Source organism: Rutidosis leptorrhynchoides, chromosome 9, assembly GCF_046630445.1.
Source record: "Rutidosis leptorrhynchoides isolate AG116_Rl617_1_P2 chromosome 9, CSIRO_AGI_Rlap_v1, whole genome shotgun sequence".
NCBI lineage: Eukaryota > Viridiplantae > Streptophyta > Magnoliopsida > Asterales > Asteraceae > Rutidosis > Rutidosis leptorrhynchoides.
In genome coordinates, this window is record NC_092341.1 from 272,721,693 (window position 1) to 272,734,367 (window position 12,675).

Genomic DNA, 12,675 nt, shown 5'->3' on the forward strand with positions numbered 1-12,675 from the left:
CAAATACAAAGAAACCGAAAATAAATGTCACCATTGGAAATAAAGAAAACCAAAAGAATTCGAGATCAACAGGATGTCGAGAACGCCAAGAGGGTGCTCGAAACAATTTAAATGTCAACACCAAAACTAACTTTAATCCTTACAAGATTAGATACTACTGTAATATTATAGGAGCATTAATTATTGTGAAGTACTAGCTAGATTGACCATTTAGAATATACAAACCCTAATTCTTACTTACAAAATACAAACCCTACTTCTTAGTTACAACTAGTTATGGAGCCCTCGCTTCGCGCCGGGGGCTCCGTTTTGAATGCGAGTTAAAAAAAAGTCTTGATCTATTTTGTAAAAAAGAATTTTTTTCGACATAACATTGAAGGGTTGTTCCTTTTGTGAAAGTTGCTTCTTTTAGCGTTCGGGTTTTATTTTAAAAAGAAAAAGTTAGTAAAGTGGGGGTTCGATTTGTATTTTAATAAAAGTTAGTGGGTTAAGTTTGTGAAATTTGAAAAAACTTTACGTATAAAGTGGGGGTTCGATTTGTATTTTAATAAAAGTTAGGGGGTTAAGTTTGTGAAAATTGAATATTAGTAAAAAAAAAAAAGTTAGTAAAGTGGGGGTTCGATTTGTATTTTAATAAAAGGTGGGGGGTTAAGCTTGTGAAATTTGGGGAAAAATAAACGTATAAAGTGGGGGGTTCGATTTGTATTTTAATTAAAAGTTGAGGGGTTAAGTTTGGTGAAAGTGGGAAAATGAATAAAAAAAAAAGTTAGTAAAGTGGGGGTTCGATTTGTATTTTAATAAAAGGTGGGGGGTTAAGGTTTTGAAATTTGAGGAAAATTAAACGTATAAAGTGGGGGGTTCGATTTGTATTTTAATTAAAAGGTAAGGGGTTAAGTGTGGTGAAAGTGGTATAATGAATAGGACTATTCATTTGAACTATACCATTTAGATATAGGTATAATATAACTAGTTTGAGTTGCATCCAAAAATATACAAACCCTTTTTCATACATACAAATATCAGCATTTAGTCTTAAGTAATATACTTCACCATGATAAACACTGAATGCTAATTTTAGTAAGGTACTAGATCGTCCAATTTAAAATAGTTATATATGTTGAGTTCTTGACAATGGTAAGAATGTTTAAAAATATAAAAATAGGAGCATTAATGTTGGTAGATGGGAAGAAATGTGAGTGTAGTGATATTGTTTGGTACCCAAAAAACAACATGAACATGAAAAGGAGAATCTTGTGAAAGAGATGGAAGTCAAATTGACTGTTAAATAAAGATCCAATTATCCCTCTAACAAAATTACAATTTCACCCTCCCTACATCAATCAAACACTAACTTCTATGGTGATTTCCCCATTAAACACCCCAAAATACCTAAACTAACCCCCTAAGTTTCATAAAATTACAAAATAACCCTCTTTCTAGCTCCAATAAAGAATCACCCCCACCCCCCTTTTACAGCATTATTGCATTCTAAATTCCATATTAGCACTTGATCCTCCTTCATTCATCATTTCCTGTCTACACAAAGTAAATAAAATCACAATTTATATAATCTTCCAAATTTTTTAATTAATTAATTTATTATTATTATAATTATTTTTATTTTTATTTTTTATTTTTTTATTTATTTTGGATGTGCAGGCCTCGAGAATGCCATTGTTTAAGTTTTGGTAATATATTTTAGTTTGAAATATTTATAAGATAAGATGGCTAAATTAGATGGCATTGTTATTTCATGGGTTTGAAAGGGTGGATGTAAATATTGTAACTTTTATTTTGTAATTGTCCACTTTTCACATCTTTGTGAAAACTTTTATTTATTTAATTTCTGTTTTTCGTGAAAAAAATAATAATTTTTTATAATTAATAATTAATAAAAGTTGATTCAATAAGTATCAAATATAAATATTAATATCTATAAGAGGTACTGAGTAACTTAATTAAATGTGTATAAAATATGTCAGTTATCAAAATATATAACAAGATTAGTTTTAAAAGATGAAATAGAATTTTTATGGAGAATGGTAAATGTATTTGTTAGAGTTACTTTTAATTATTTATTGCAAAGCGTGAATTATCTTTTTTATAACGTATTTTTAATACTTAAATTAATTAATTTATTCATTAAAATAAATAATTTTATAATGAAAATATTAATTTTAAAATTAATAATTTATCATACCCCTTAAAGCTATTTATTTTTCCTAAATTTATTCCTGTATAAATCAAACCAAAATTTAATAAACTTACAAACTTGACAATGAAAGGTTCAATTTCTTAACGGCATTTTTTATTATTACTGTATTAATTAATATTACTCTTTTTTTTAATTTAATACATCTCGAATAAAATCAAATCTTAATATTATTCTATTATCATAAGACAGATTCCATTTAAGGGTAGTTTCTTGTTAGTCCCTTCATCCCAATCTTTAAGTCAATAATAAAAACAAAAACAAAAAAAAAACACACAAACCTTTGCGGTATTGGAAACATGAACATCATCTTGACCCGACCCGGACCCTGACCCGGACTTCGACACATCGCCTTTATCGGATCTCTTAGACCCAACATGAGATTTCCGGAGCCCCAAAAACCCTTTCCACCGTGTACTGCTAGAAGCCTTCGGCGGCCGGGACGACACCCCACCACCACCGACGCCACCGCCGTTGTCGTCATCATCTCCGGCGAGAAGCTCATCACGGAGAGTTGTTTTCTGTCCAATAACGGGTCCAGGACCACCAGCATCCTTAAACGGCAACAACCGACCCTTAAAAAACAGCTCATCAGCAGTCATCATGTTGTTGCCGGAAACTGAGAACTCAAAGTCTGAAGAAACTGGCGGGGCGTTGTAATCTCTAGTGGGTTTAATGATTTGAGGACGAGAATGAAGAGATTCAGCGAAATCATGAGAGAATGAAATACGAGGGTGGTCGGAAGAAGTTTGTTGATGATGATTGTTATACATGATGATGATGACGATGATGATGATGATTGTGGTTAAACACGCCATGAATTAAATGAAGGGAACGGCATAAATGGAGGAAGAAGAAAAAGACATATGGTAGACTGAAACACTGTTGCAAAGAAGATGAGGTTGTATTTATATATGTGGGGATTGATATGATATGTACTTTGTGGAGGGAAAAGGTTGGAAGCGTCAAATTTGAATCTATCAAAATATTTCATCATTATCTTATTTTCAAGTAACACAAATTGACTAAAATCATGTTTAACAGTGATGATGGACGTTTTGGCGTGTTGTTGTCGTTAGGCAGGGGTGAGATGCTTAATGAGTGTGTTAGTACACTGATAAATAATGGGTGTCGTACGGGGTGACGTGTTGATGGATAGGGTTGGGTATTTTTTATTTCTTTTTCATTTTCTTTGATTTTAATTTTAATTTTGTTTACTCAGTTATATTATTATTTTGTAATTACAAAAATAAAGTAGTTTAATAAAACAAACTAGAATAAAAATCAATAATACAATTACATTTAATAAAAAAAATCTAAATTAAAAACAAAAAATTGCAATAAGTATATATAAAAGTCCTAAATTACTTTATTTTTTAAAGGTCCTTAAAATTGAAATATAAAATGATTTAATCATATAAATATTAAAACTACTGGTCTGCGTCTTCGTCCGACAAATGAATTAAGTCGTCGTACTCTTCGAGCAAGGTCTTCTTCATCTTCAAGCAACGTTTCTTTTCTTTCGGGTTCCTTATGTTTGAGATGTCCAAGGACGACAGAAATTTTATAGCTTTGAGTGCGGCTTACGTACGTTCTGCCTTAGCCCTTAGTGATTGTCTCCATTTGTTCAAGCTTTTTCTTTACAACTTTGCTCTTGTACACGTTCACTTGTTCACATAACTCTTCAAATTTTGAAGAGCTTGTTGAACGAGAGCTTTTCGTCGCATCAGAAGATACAAAATTCCAAGCCGCTTTCTTTTCTCAATTCCTTCCAATGGGCCTTTCAATCGGATCATCACCTAAAAGCACATTATCAGGAGGATCATCTGTGATATTAATCGTTTGGACCGCGTCTTCCTCGTCATCATCGCGCACACCTCTACCATAAACAGCTCCACCAACTGCAGCATGCGCAAGCCACTTCGGTATGTCTTTCAAAAATTCTCATGGATCTTTAAACTACCACGTCTTAATCTCATTCGTACAATGTACTTTTACCGCACCCTAGTAAAAGCCTTGTTCGACATTTCCACTACGCCTTGGATTGTGTTTTTCTATCTCATAATTGATAGACCACCCGTGAATATTATTGATTGTAATAGCCACTATTTATAGATTACAATGAATACTCTAAAACCCTAATTACTAAATGGACCTAAGACCACATACAAACTTGGTCTTTATTATCGTCTAACAATAATAACCTTGAAAAGCTTTACAACCCTTGTCCACATAATGACATTTTCCCGACAACGCATCTTCATTTCGAAACCATCCTTGATCGTTATCGTCGAATTTGCTCATGACGGCACCCCACAAATAAATAATTTTTGAGAGTTCTGATAATCGAATTCTTGGATGAATCAAACGAACATTTCGCCAACCAAACCTCTTCGGACGATGTACAAATTCTTTTTTGGCACGGTTCGTGTGCCTTTTCTTTGCCTTTTTGTTGGTGATGTCGTCTTCTCCTCGCACCACTGGCTTGTTCGGGTTCTGCTTCGGTATGTGGTTGGGTTTATGATTGAAAAGGTGGTACTGGGGATAACCCGATTCTCTTTGAATTTCTTGTAGTTGATAGATTTGTTGTTCAATATATTGTGTGGACATATTGAACGAGATAGTTGTATAATTGACAAAACCAAGTGTTGGTTGAGATTAGTTTAAAGATAACAAGCCGGGAGTTGTCGGTTTGCCAGCGCCGGTTATTATGTTATTATATAACGACCACTCGTTCAGGTTTGCCATTGTCGAGTTTTGTTTTAGAGAATATAGATGAGATAAAATAAGTGAGTTGGGAGGATACATGGATAGTAATATGAGTTTGTAGAGTGAGTTGTGATAAACTATGATGAGTTTGATGTGTATATGTATAGATAAAATTGTAATTGTAAATTTAATTTATTTATTTGTCTATCTATTACATTCAAAAAACACCAACGACTCCAATCCAAACATTTGACCACCATTTGAAACTCTCCACGTCACCCCATGAGCTCCAACATGCCAACATCTCCTCCGTGCAGCCACCCAACGCGTCGGTCGAAATCCCCATTAGCACGCCTTGTTACATGCGTTCTTGTGATGACCCGGAAATTTCTGACCAAATTTAAACTTAATCTTTAAACGTTTCCGACACGATAAGCAAAGTCTATGAAGTTGAATCTCAAAATTTTGAACTATTCAATTACCCTTCGATTGTTCTCAATGATTCGCGAACAATTATATGTAAATAGATACATATGCTATAACTTGAAAACGTAACAAAGTGTTATGAAAATGATATTGTGCATTAACCTTATTGGTTTGATTATCTGTTTGATATTTAGATAAGTTAACTAAAACATTTAAGATGAACCAGTAAAATACTAATTTGCTACAGTATTTTCGAATTGCTACAGTACCAGAAAAGCTACAGTGTTTTCGAAAATCACTATTTGCTACAGTAAAAAAACTTTGCTGCAGTAACTTTGCTACAGCAAAACACTATTTTAAAATGTATTTTACGAAATAGCGAGACGATGATTTATAGAAGTAAATGACCAAAACACTCAAATGTACGAGTTATATTTCGAGTGATATAAATTAGGGATAATTTATGAAATGTCCCGTTCTTATTGATTAAAAACGTTCCATATTAATTGATTTCGTTGTGAGGTTTTGACCTCTATATGAGACGTTTTTCAAAGACTGCACTCATTTTTAAAACAAACCATAACCTTTATTTCATAAATAAAGGTTTAAAAGCTTTACGTAGATTATCAAATAATGATAATCTAAAATATCCTGTTTACACACGACCATTACATAATGGTTTATAATACAAATATGTTACATCGAAATCAGTTTCTTGAATGCAGTTTTTACACAATATCATACAAACATGGACTCCAAATCTTGTCCTTATTTTAGTATGCAACAGCGGAAGCTCTTAATATTCACCTGAGAATAAACATGCTTTAAACGTCAACAAAAATGTTGGTGAGTTATAGGTTTAACCTATATATATCAAATCGTAACAATAGACCACAAGATTTCATATTTCAATACACATCCCATACATATAGATAAAAATCATTCATATGGTGAACACCTGGTAACCGACATTAACAAGATGCATATATAAGAATATCCCCATCATTCCGGGACACCCTTCGGATATGATATAAATTTCGAAGTACTAAAGCATCCGGTACTTTGGATGGGGTTTGTTAGGCCCAATAGATCTATCTTTAGGATTCGCGTCAATTAGGGTGTCTGTTCCCTAATTCTTAGATTACCAGACTTAATAAAAAGGGGCATATTCGATTTCGATAATTCAACCATAGAATGTAGTTTCACGTACTTGTGTCTATTTTGTAAATCATTTATAAAACCTGCATGTATTCTCATCCCAAAAATATTAGATTTTAAAAGTGGGACTATAACTCACTTTCACAGATTTTTACTTCGTCGGGAAGTAAGACTTGGCCACTGGTTGATTCACGAACCTATAACAATATATACATATATATCAAAGTATGTTCAAAATATATTTACAACACTTTTAATATATTTTGATGTTTTAAGTTTATTAAGTCAGCTGTCCTCGTTAGTAACCTACAACTAGTTGTCCACAGTTAGATGTACAGAAATAAATCGATAAATATTATCTTGAATCAATCCACGAACCAGTGTATACGTATCTCAGTATTGATCACAACTCAAACTATATATATTTTGGAATCAACCTCAACCCTGTATAGCTAACTCCAACATTCACATATAGAGTGTCTATGGTTGTTCCGAAATATATATAGATGTGTCGACATGATAGGTTGAAACATTGTATACGTGTCTATGGTATCCCAAGATTACATAATATACAATACAAGTTGATTAAGTTATGGTTGGAATAGATTTGTTACCAATTTTCACGTAGCTAAAATGAGAAAAATTATCCAATCTTGTTTTACCCATAACTTCTTCATTTAAATCCGTTTTGAGTGAATCAAATTGCTATGGTTTCATATTGAACTCTATTTTATGAATCTAAACATAAAAAGTATAGGTTTATAGTTGGAAAAATAAGTTACAAGTCGTTTTTGTAAAGGTAGTCATTTCAGTCGAAAGAACGACGTCTAGATGACCATTTTAGAAAACATACTTCCACTTTGAGTTTAACCATAATTTTTGGATATAGTTTCATGTTCATAATAAAAATCATTTTCTCAGAATAACAACTTTTAAATCAAAGTTTATCATAGTTTTTAATTAACTAACCCAAAACAGCCCGCGGTGTTACTACGACGGCGTAAATCCGGTTTTACGGTGTTTTTCGTGTTTCCAGGTTTTAAATCATTAAGTTAGCATATCATATAGATATAGAACATGTGTTTAGTTGATTTTAAAAGTCAAGTTAGAAGGATTAACTTTTGTTTGCGAACAAGTTTAGAATTAAATAAACTATGTTCTAGTGATTACAAGTTTAAACCTTCGAATAAGATAGCTTTATATGTATGAATCGAATGATGTTATGAACATCATTACTACCTTAAGTTCCTTGGATAAACCTACTGGAAAAGAGAAAATGGATCTAGCTTCAACGGATCTTTGGATGGCTCGAAGTTCTTGAAGCAGAATCATGACACGAAAACAAGTTCAAGTAAGATCATCACTTGAAATAAGATTGTTATAGTTATAGAAATTGAACCAAAGTTTGAATATGATTATTACCTTGTATTAGAATGATAACCTACTGTAAGAAACAAAGATTTCTTGAGGTTGGATGATCACCTTACAAGATTGGAAGTGAGCTAGCAAACTTGAAAGTATTCTTGATTTTATGTAACTAGAACTTGTAGAATATATGAAGAACACTTAGAACTTGAAGATAGAACTTGAGAGAGATCAATTAGATGAAGAAAATTGAAGAATGAAAGTGTTTGTAGGTGTTTTTGGTCGTTGGTGTATGGATTAGATATAAAGGATATGTAATTTTGTTTTCATGTAAATAAGTCATGAATGATTACTCATATTTTTGTAATTTTATGAGATATTTCATGCTAGTTACCAAATGATGGTTCCCACATGTGTTAGGTGACTCACATGGGCTGCTAAGAGCTGATCATTGGAGTGTATATACCAATAGTACATACATCTAAAAGCTGTGTATTGTACGAGTACGAATACGGGTGCATACGAGTAGAATTGTTGATGAAACTGAACGAGGATGTAATTGTAAGAATTTTTGTTAAGTAGAAGTATTTTGATAAGTGTATTGAAGTCTTTAAAAAGTGTATAAATACATATTAAAACACTACATGTATATACATTTTAACTGAGTCGTTAAGTCATCGTTAGTCGTTACATGTAAGTGTTGTTTTGAAACCTTTAGGTTAACGATCTTGTTAAATGTTGTTAAACCAATGTTTATAATATCAAATGAGATTTTAAATTATTATATTATCTTGATATTATCATGTATGAATATCTCTTAATATGATATATATACATTAAATGTCTTTACAACGATAATCGTTACATATATGTCTCGTTTAAAAATCATTAAGTTAGTAGTCTTGTTTTTACATATGTAGTTCATTGTTAATATATGATAATGCCAAAAATGAACACATATTTTATAGCATTATTCCTCAGGAAAGACAAGATTTTAGTTGCAATTGTTCAAATTACAAGCGATATTCGTTTAAATATTAAAAAGAGAAGATAAAAGGCAAATTCGACAAATTGAAGACAAAAAGGTCCAAAGAGCTAAAAAGTACAAGATACAATTAAAAAGGTTCAAAATATTGATGAGGAACGTCTCAAAATGACAAGAGTACAAGTTACAAGACGCAAAGTACGCGATTTAAAATAATACGCGAGGACGTCCGAAAATCCGGAACCGGGGCCTGAGCCTAGAAGAAACGCCCGACGCAACGGACTAAAAATATCTACTCAACTATGCATATAAATATAATATAATATATAAATAATTATTAAAATTATTTATATATTTATATTATTTATTTATTATGTCGGCAAGCAATCAGATAAAAGAATGTGAGCTGTCATCACCAGCCATGCGACTCGCATGGCAGGAAGGGTAAGCCCATGCGAGTCGCATGGCTTACTTTTCCAGGCCACCTTCTATATAAAGCGAGTTCGTGATTCAGTTTGATACACACCATAATATCTATCTCCCTCTATCTCAAACATATGATATAAATAAATATTTATAATTTTAATTTTAATTAATAATAATAATAAGGTTATGTTAAAGATTGTTTTAAGGGTGTAAGTCGAAATTCTGTCCGTGTAACGCTACGCTATTTTTAATCATTGTAAGTTATGTTCAACCTTTTTACATTAATGTCTCGTAGCTAAGTTATTATTATGCTTATTTAAAACGAAGTAATCATGATGTTGGGCTAATTACTAAAATTGGGTAATTGGGCTTTGTACCATAATTGGGGTTTGGATAAAAGAACGACACTTGTGAAAATTAGACTATGGGCTATTAATGGGCTTTATATTTGTTTAACTAAATGATAGTTTGTTAATGTTAATATAAAGATTTACAATTGGGCGTCCCTATAAATTACCATATACACTCAATCGGACACGATGGGCGGGGTATTTATATGTACGAATAATCGTTCATTTAACCGGACACGGGAATGGATTAATAGCCACTAGAATAATTAAAACAGGGGTGAAATTACATTCAAGGGTAATTGGTGTAATTGTTAACAAAGTAGTAAAACCTTGGTTTACACGTAGTCGATAACCTGGTGTATTCATTAAACAAAGTATTAAAACCTTGTTACAATTCGAATCCCCAATTAGTTGGAATATTTAACTTCGGGTATAAGAATAATTTGACGAGGACACTCGCACTTTATATTTATGACTGATGGACTGTTATGGACAAAAACCAGACGGACATATTAAATAATCCAGGACAATGGACAATTAACCCATGGGCATAAAACTAAAATTAACACGTCAAACATCATGATTACGGAAGTTTAAATAAGCATAATTCTTTTATTTCATATTTAATTTCCTTTATTTTATATTTAATTGCACTTCTAATTATCGCACTTTTATTTATTGTTATTTAATCGCACTTTTAATTATCGTACTTTTTAATTATCGCAAGTTTATTTTATCGCACTTTTATTATTCGCAATTTCATTATCGTTATTTACTTTACGCTTTAAATTAAGTCTTTTATTTATTAGGTTTTAACTGCGACTAAAGTTTTAAAATCGACAAACCGGTCATTAAACGGTAAAAACCCCCCTTTATAATAATAATATTACTTATATATATATTTATATTTTTATAAAAGTAAACTAATATAGCGTTGAGCTTTGTTTAAAGATTTCCCTGTGGAACGAACCGGACTTACTAAAAACTACACTACTGTACGATTAGGTACACTGCCTATAAGTGTTGTAGCAAGGTTTAAGTATATCCATTCTATAAATAAATAAATATCTTGTGTAAAATTGTATCGTATTTAATAGTGTTTTCTGCTAAAATTAATAACTATTTTATATACACCTCGCATAACATCAAGTATTTTTGGCGCCGCTGCCGGGGAATCATCGAAGCGAAACGTCAATATAAAATTTTTTTTTTTTATATTTTAAGTTTTTATTAGTTTTTGTTATATATATATTTTTGTTTAAAAATTATAAAAATTAAAAAGATAAAAAAAAAAAATCTTTTAAAACCGAAAAAAAAAAAAGTATTTTAAATATATTTTTAAGTTTTTCTTTTATTTTTACAAAATTATAAAGTATTTTAAGTTTATTTTTAAGTTTTTATTTTAATTATATATATATATTTTATTTAAATTTAAAACAGAAAAAAAAGAAAATAAAATATTAAATATTACGTTGAACCTGTCATTTGACCCCCTGATTTGAACCTGCAAGGCAGGTCATGCGACTCGCATGACCCACCCCCTTATTCCATGCGACTCGCATGAAGGGGTTGACCAGGCCACAAACGAACCCTAATTCCGTATTAATTACGGATATTATTTAATTATTATTATTTAAACCCTAAAACTATTATTATTATTATAATTAAGTTTTTAATTTATTTAGTTATTTTTACTTTTGTTTAGTTTTATTATTTATTTACTTAATACTATAATATAAAAAAATATAAAAATAATATTTTTTTAAAATCTAATATTTTTATAACTTTTTATAACTTTTATATTTTTGTATCTTTTAATTGTTTTAGCGTAATTTTTATATTTTTATTATTCGTACTTAGTTTTTAGACATAGTATTTACCGTAGTAATTTTAGATTTTTAGGCTTTGCCGTAAACTCTCTTAAGTGCTTATTCCTTAGATTAAGTATTAGGTGCTTTAGAATTTTGCGACGCCTTTTTAAGTTTTAGTTTTTTTTTTAAGTTATTTCCATTTGGGATTTAGTTTTTCCTGTAAGCTTTAATATTTTAGACACCTTTTACTATGTATCAATTATCATTCCAATTAGTAATTTCAATTTGCGATTATAATTTTAAGTTAGTTGTAGTAATAAGGTTAGGTTAGTCAAGTATTTTTAAGTTTTTATAAGTTTCTTTTATTTTTCCGTCACCTTTTATTTTTCAACCATTTTTCTTTTTCGACCTTTTGCGACGAACTCTTTTTCTCTCTTATTTCTCGCCATTCTAGTTTTTAGGACTTAGAATTTTTTCTACTTCTTATCTAAATTTCTTAAAATTACGAAAATTTATTTTAAGTGGTTAAATTAATAGACATCAAAATTTTCTGGTTCGTAGTAATAGTTGGATTTGTACGTGGACCGTGTTATTGGAGCCAAACAGTCCTCAATTATATTGAGACCAAACGAATCCTGCCCCTCTGCTGCATCTTTTGGCTATTCGAAACGTGGGCAAAATCAGAAAAGTCTATTGATTGGATAACTTATTATAATTTTTCTTTCCTTTTTAAAAACTAATAGGATATTCAGTGAATGCACCGAGCAAGACGTTCACCACCTTTTGTACGTTCACCACCTGTAACTAGATCAAGACATCTAGCCAATATTGTCGCCGCTGATTTTTCTTTAGAATCATCATCTAGTCGACCAAGAACTCCAACTCAAATTTCCGATAATCCATTTTTTGAACCCAACCTCACAATTGAGAATCCGGAGAATATTCAGGAACGGTTCGTAGATCCTGAACCATTAAACTTTCCTCCGGAACCACCAATCATTCAAACAGAGATTGTTGAGGAACGAACCATTAAATCTGAATCCTCTAGTGATTCCGATTCAACAAATTCAATTATGGAGAATCTAGAACCTCTAAGTATGGAAGACCGAATGAGAGCTAAACGCACTGGCCAAGGTCACGCAATTACTCATCCAGACATTAATGCGCCAGATTATGAAATCAAAGGACAAATTCTACACATGGTGACTAATCAATGCCAATTTAGTGGTGCGC

General features: G+C 31.2%; 1 protein-coding gene across 1 annotated transcript; it reads right to left on the minus strand.

Moving 5' to 3' along the window:
- Positions 1-1,401: 1,401 nt before the first annotated feature.
- LOC139865765 (uncharacterized) lies at positions 1,402-2,999 on the minus strand. Its single transcript, XM_071853864.1, has 2 exons — positions 2,494-2,999; positions 1,402-1,536 (listed from the first exon to the last, which is right to left on the minus strand). The coding sequence occupies exons 1-2, from the start codon at positions 2,983-2,985 to the stop codon at positions 1,519-1,521; spliced, it is 510 nt and encodes a 169-aa protein (XP_071709965.1). The 5' UTR covers positions 2,986-2,999; the 3' UTR covers positions 1,402-1,518.
- Between the last annotated feature and the right edge of the window lie 9,676 nt (positions 3,000-12,675).

Coding starts and splice junctions, on each gene's coding strand:
- LOC139865765 (XM_071853864.1), bottom strand. CDS start 2,985: ATGTATAACAATCATCATCAACAAACTTCTTCCGACCACCCTCGTATT.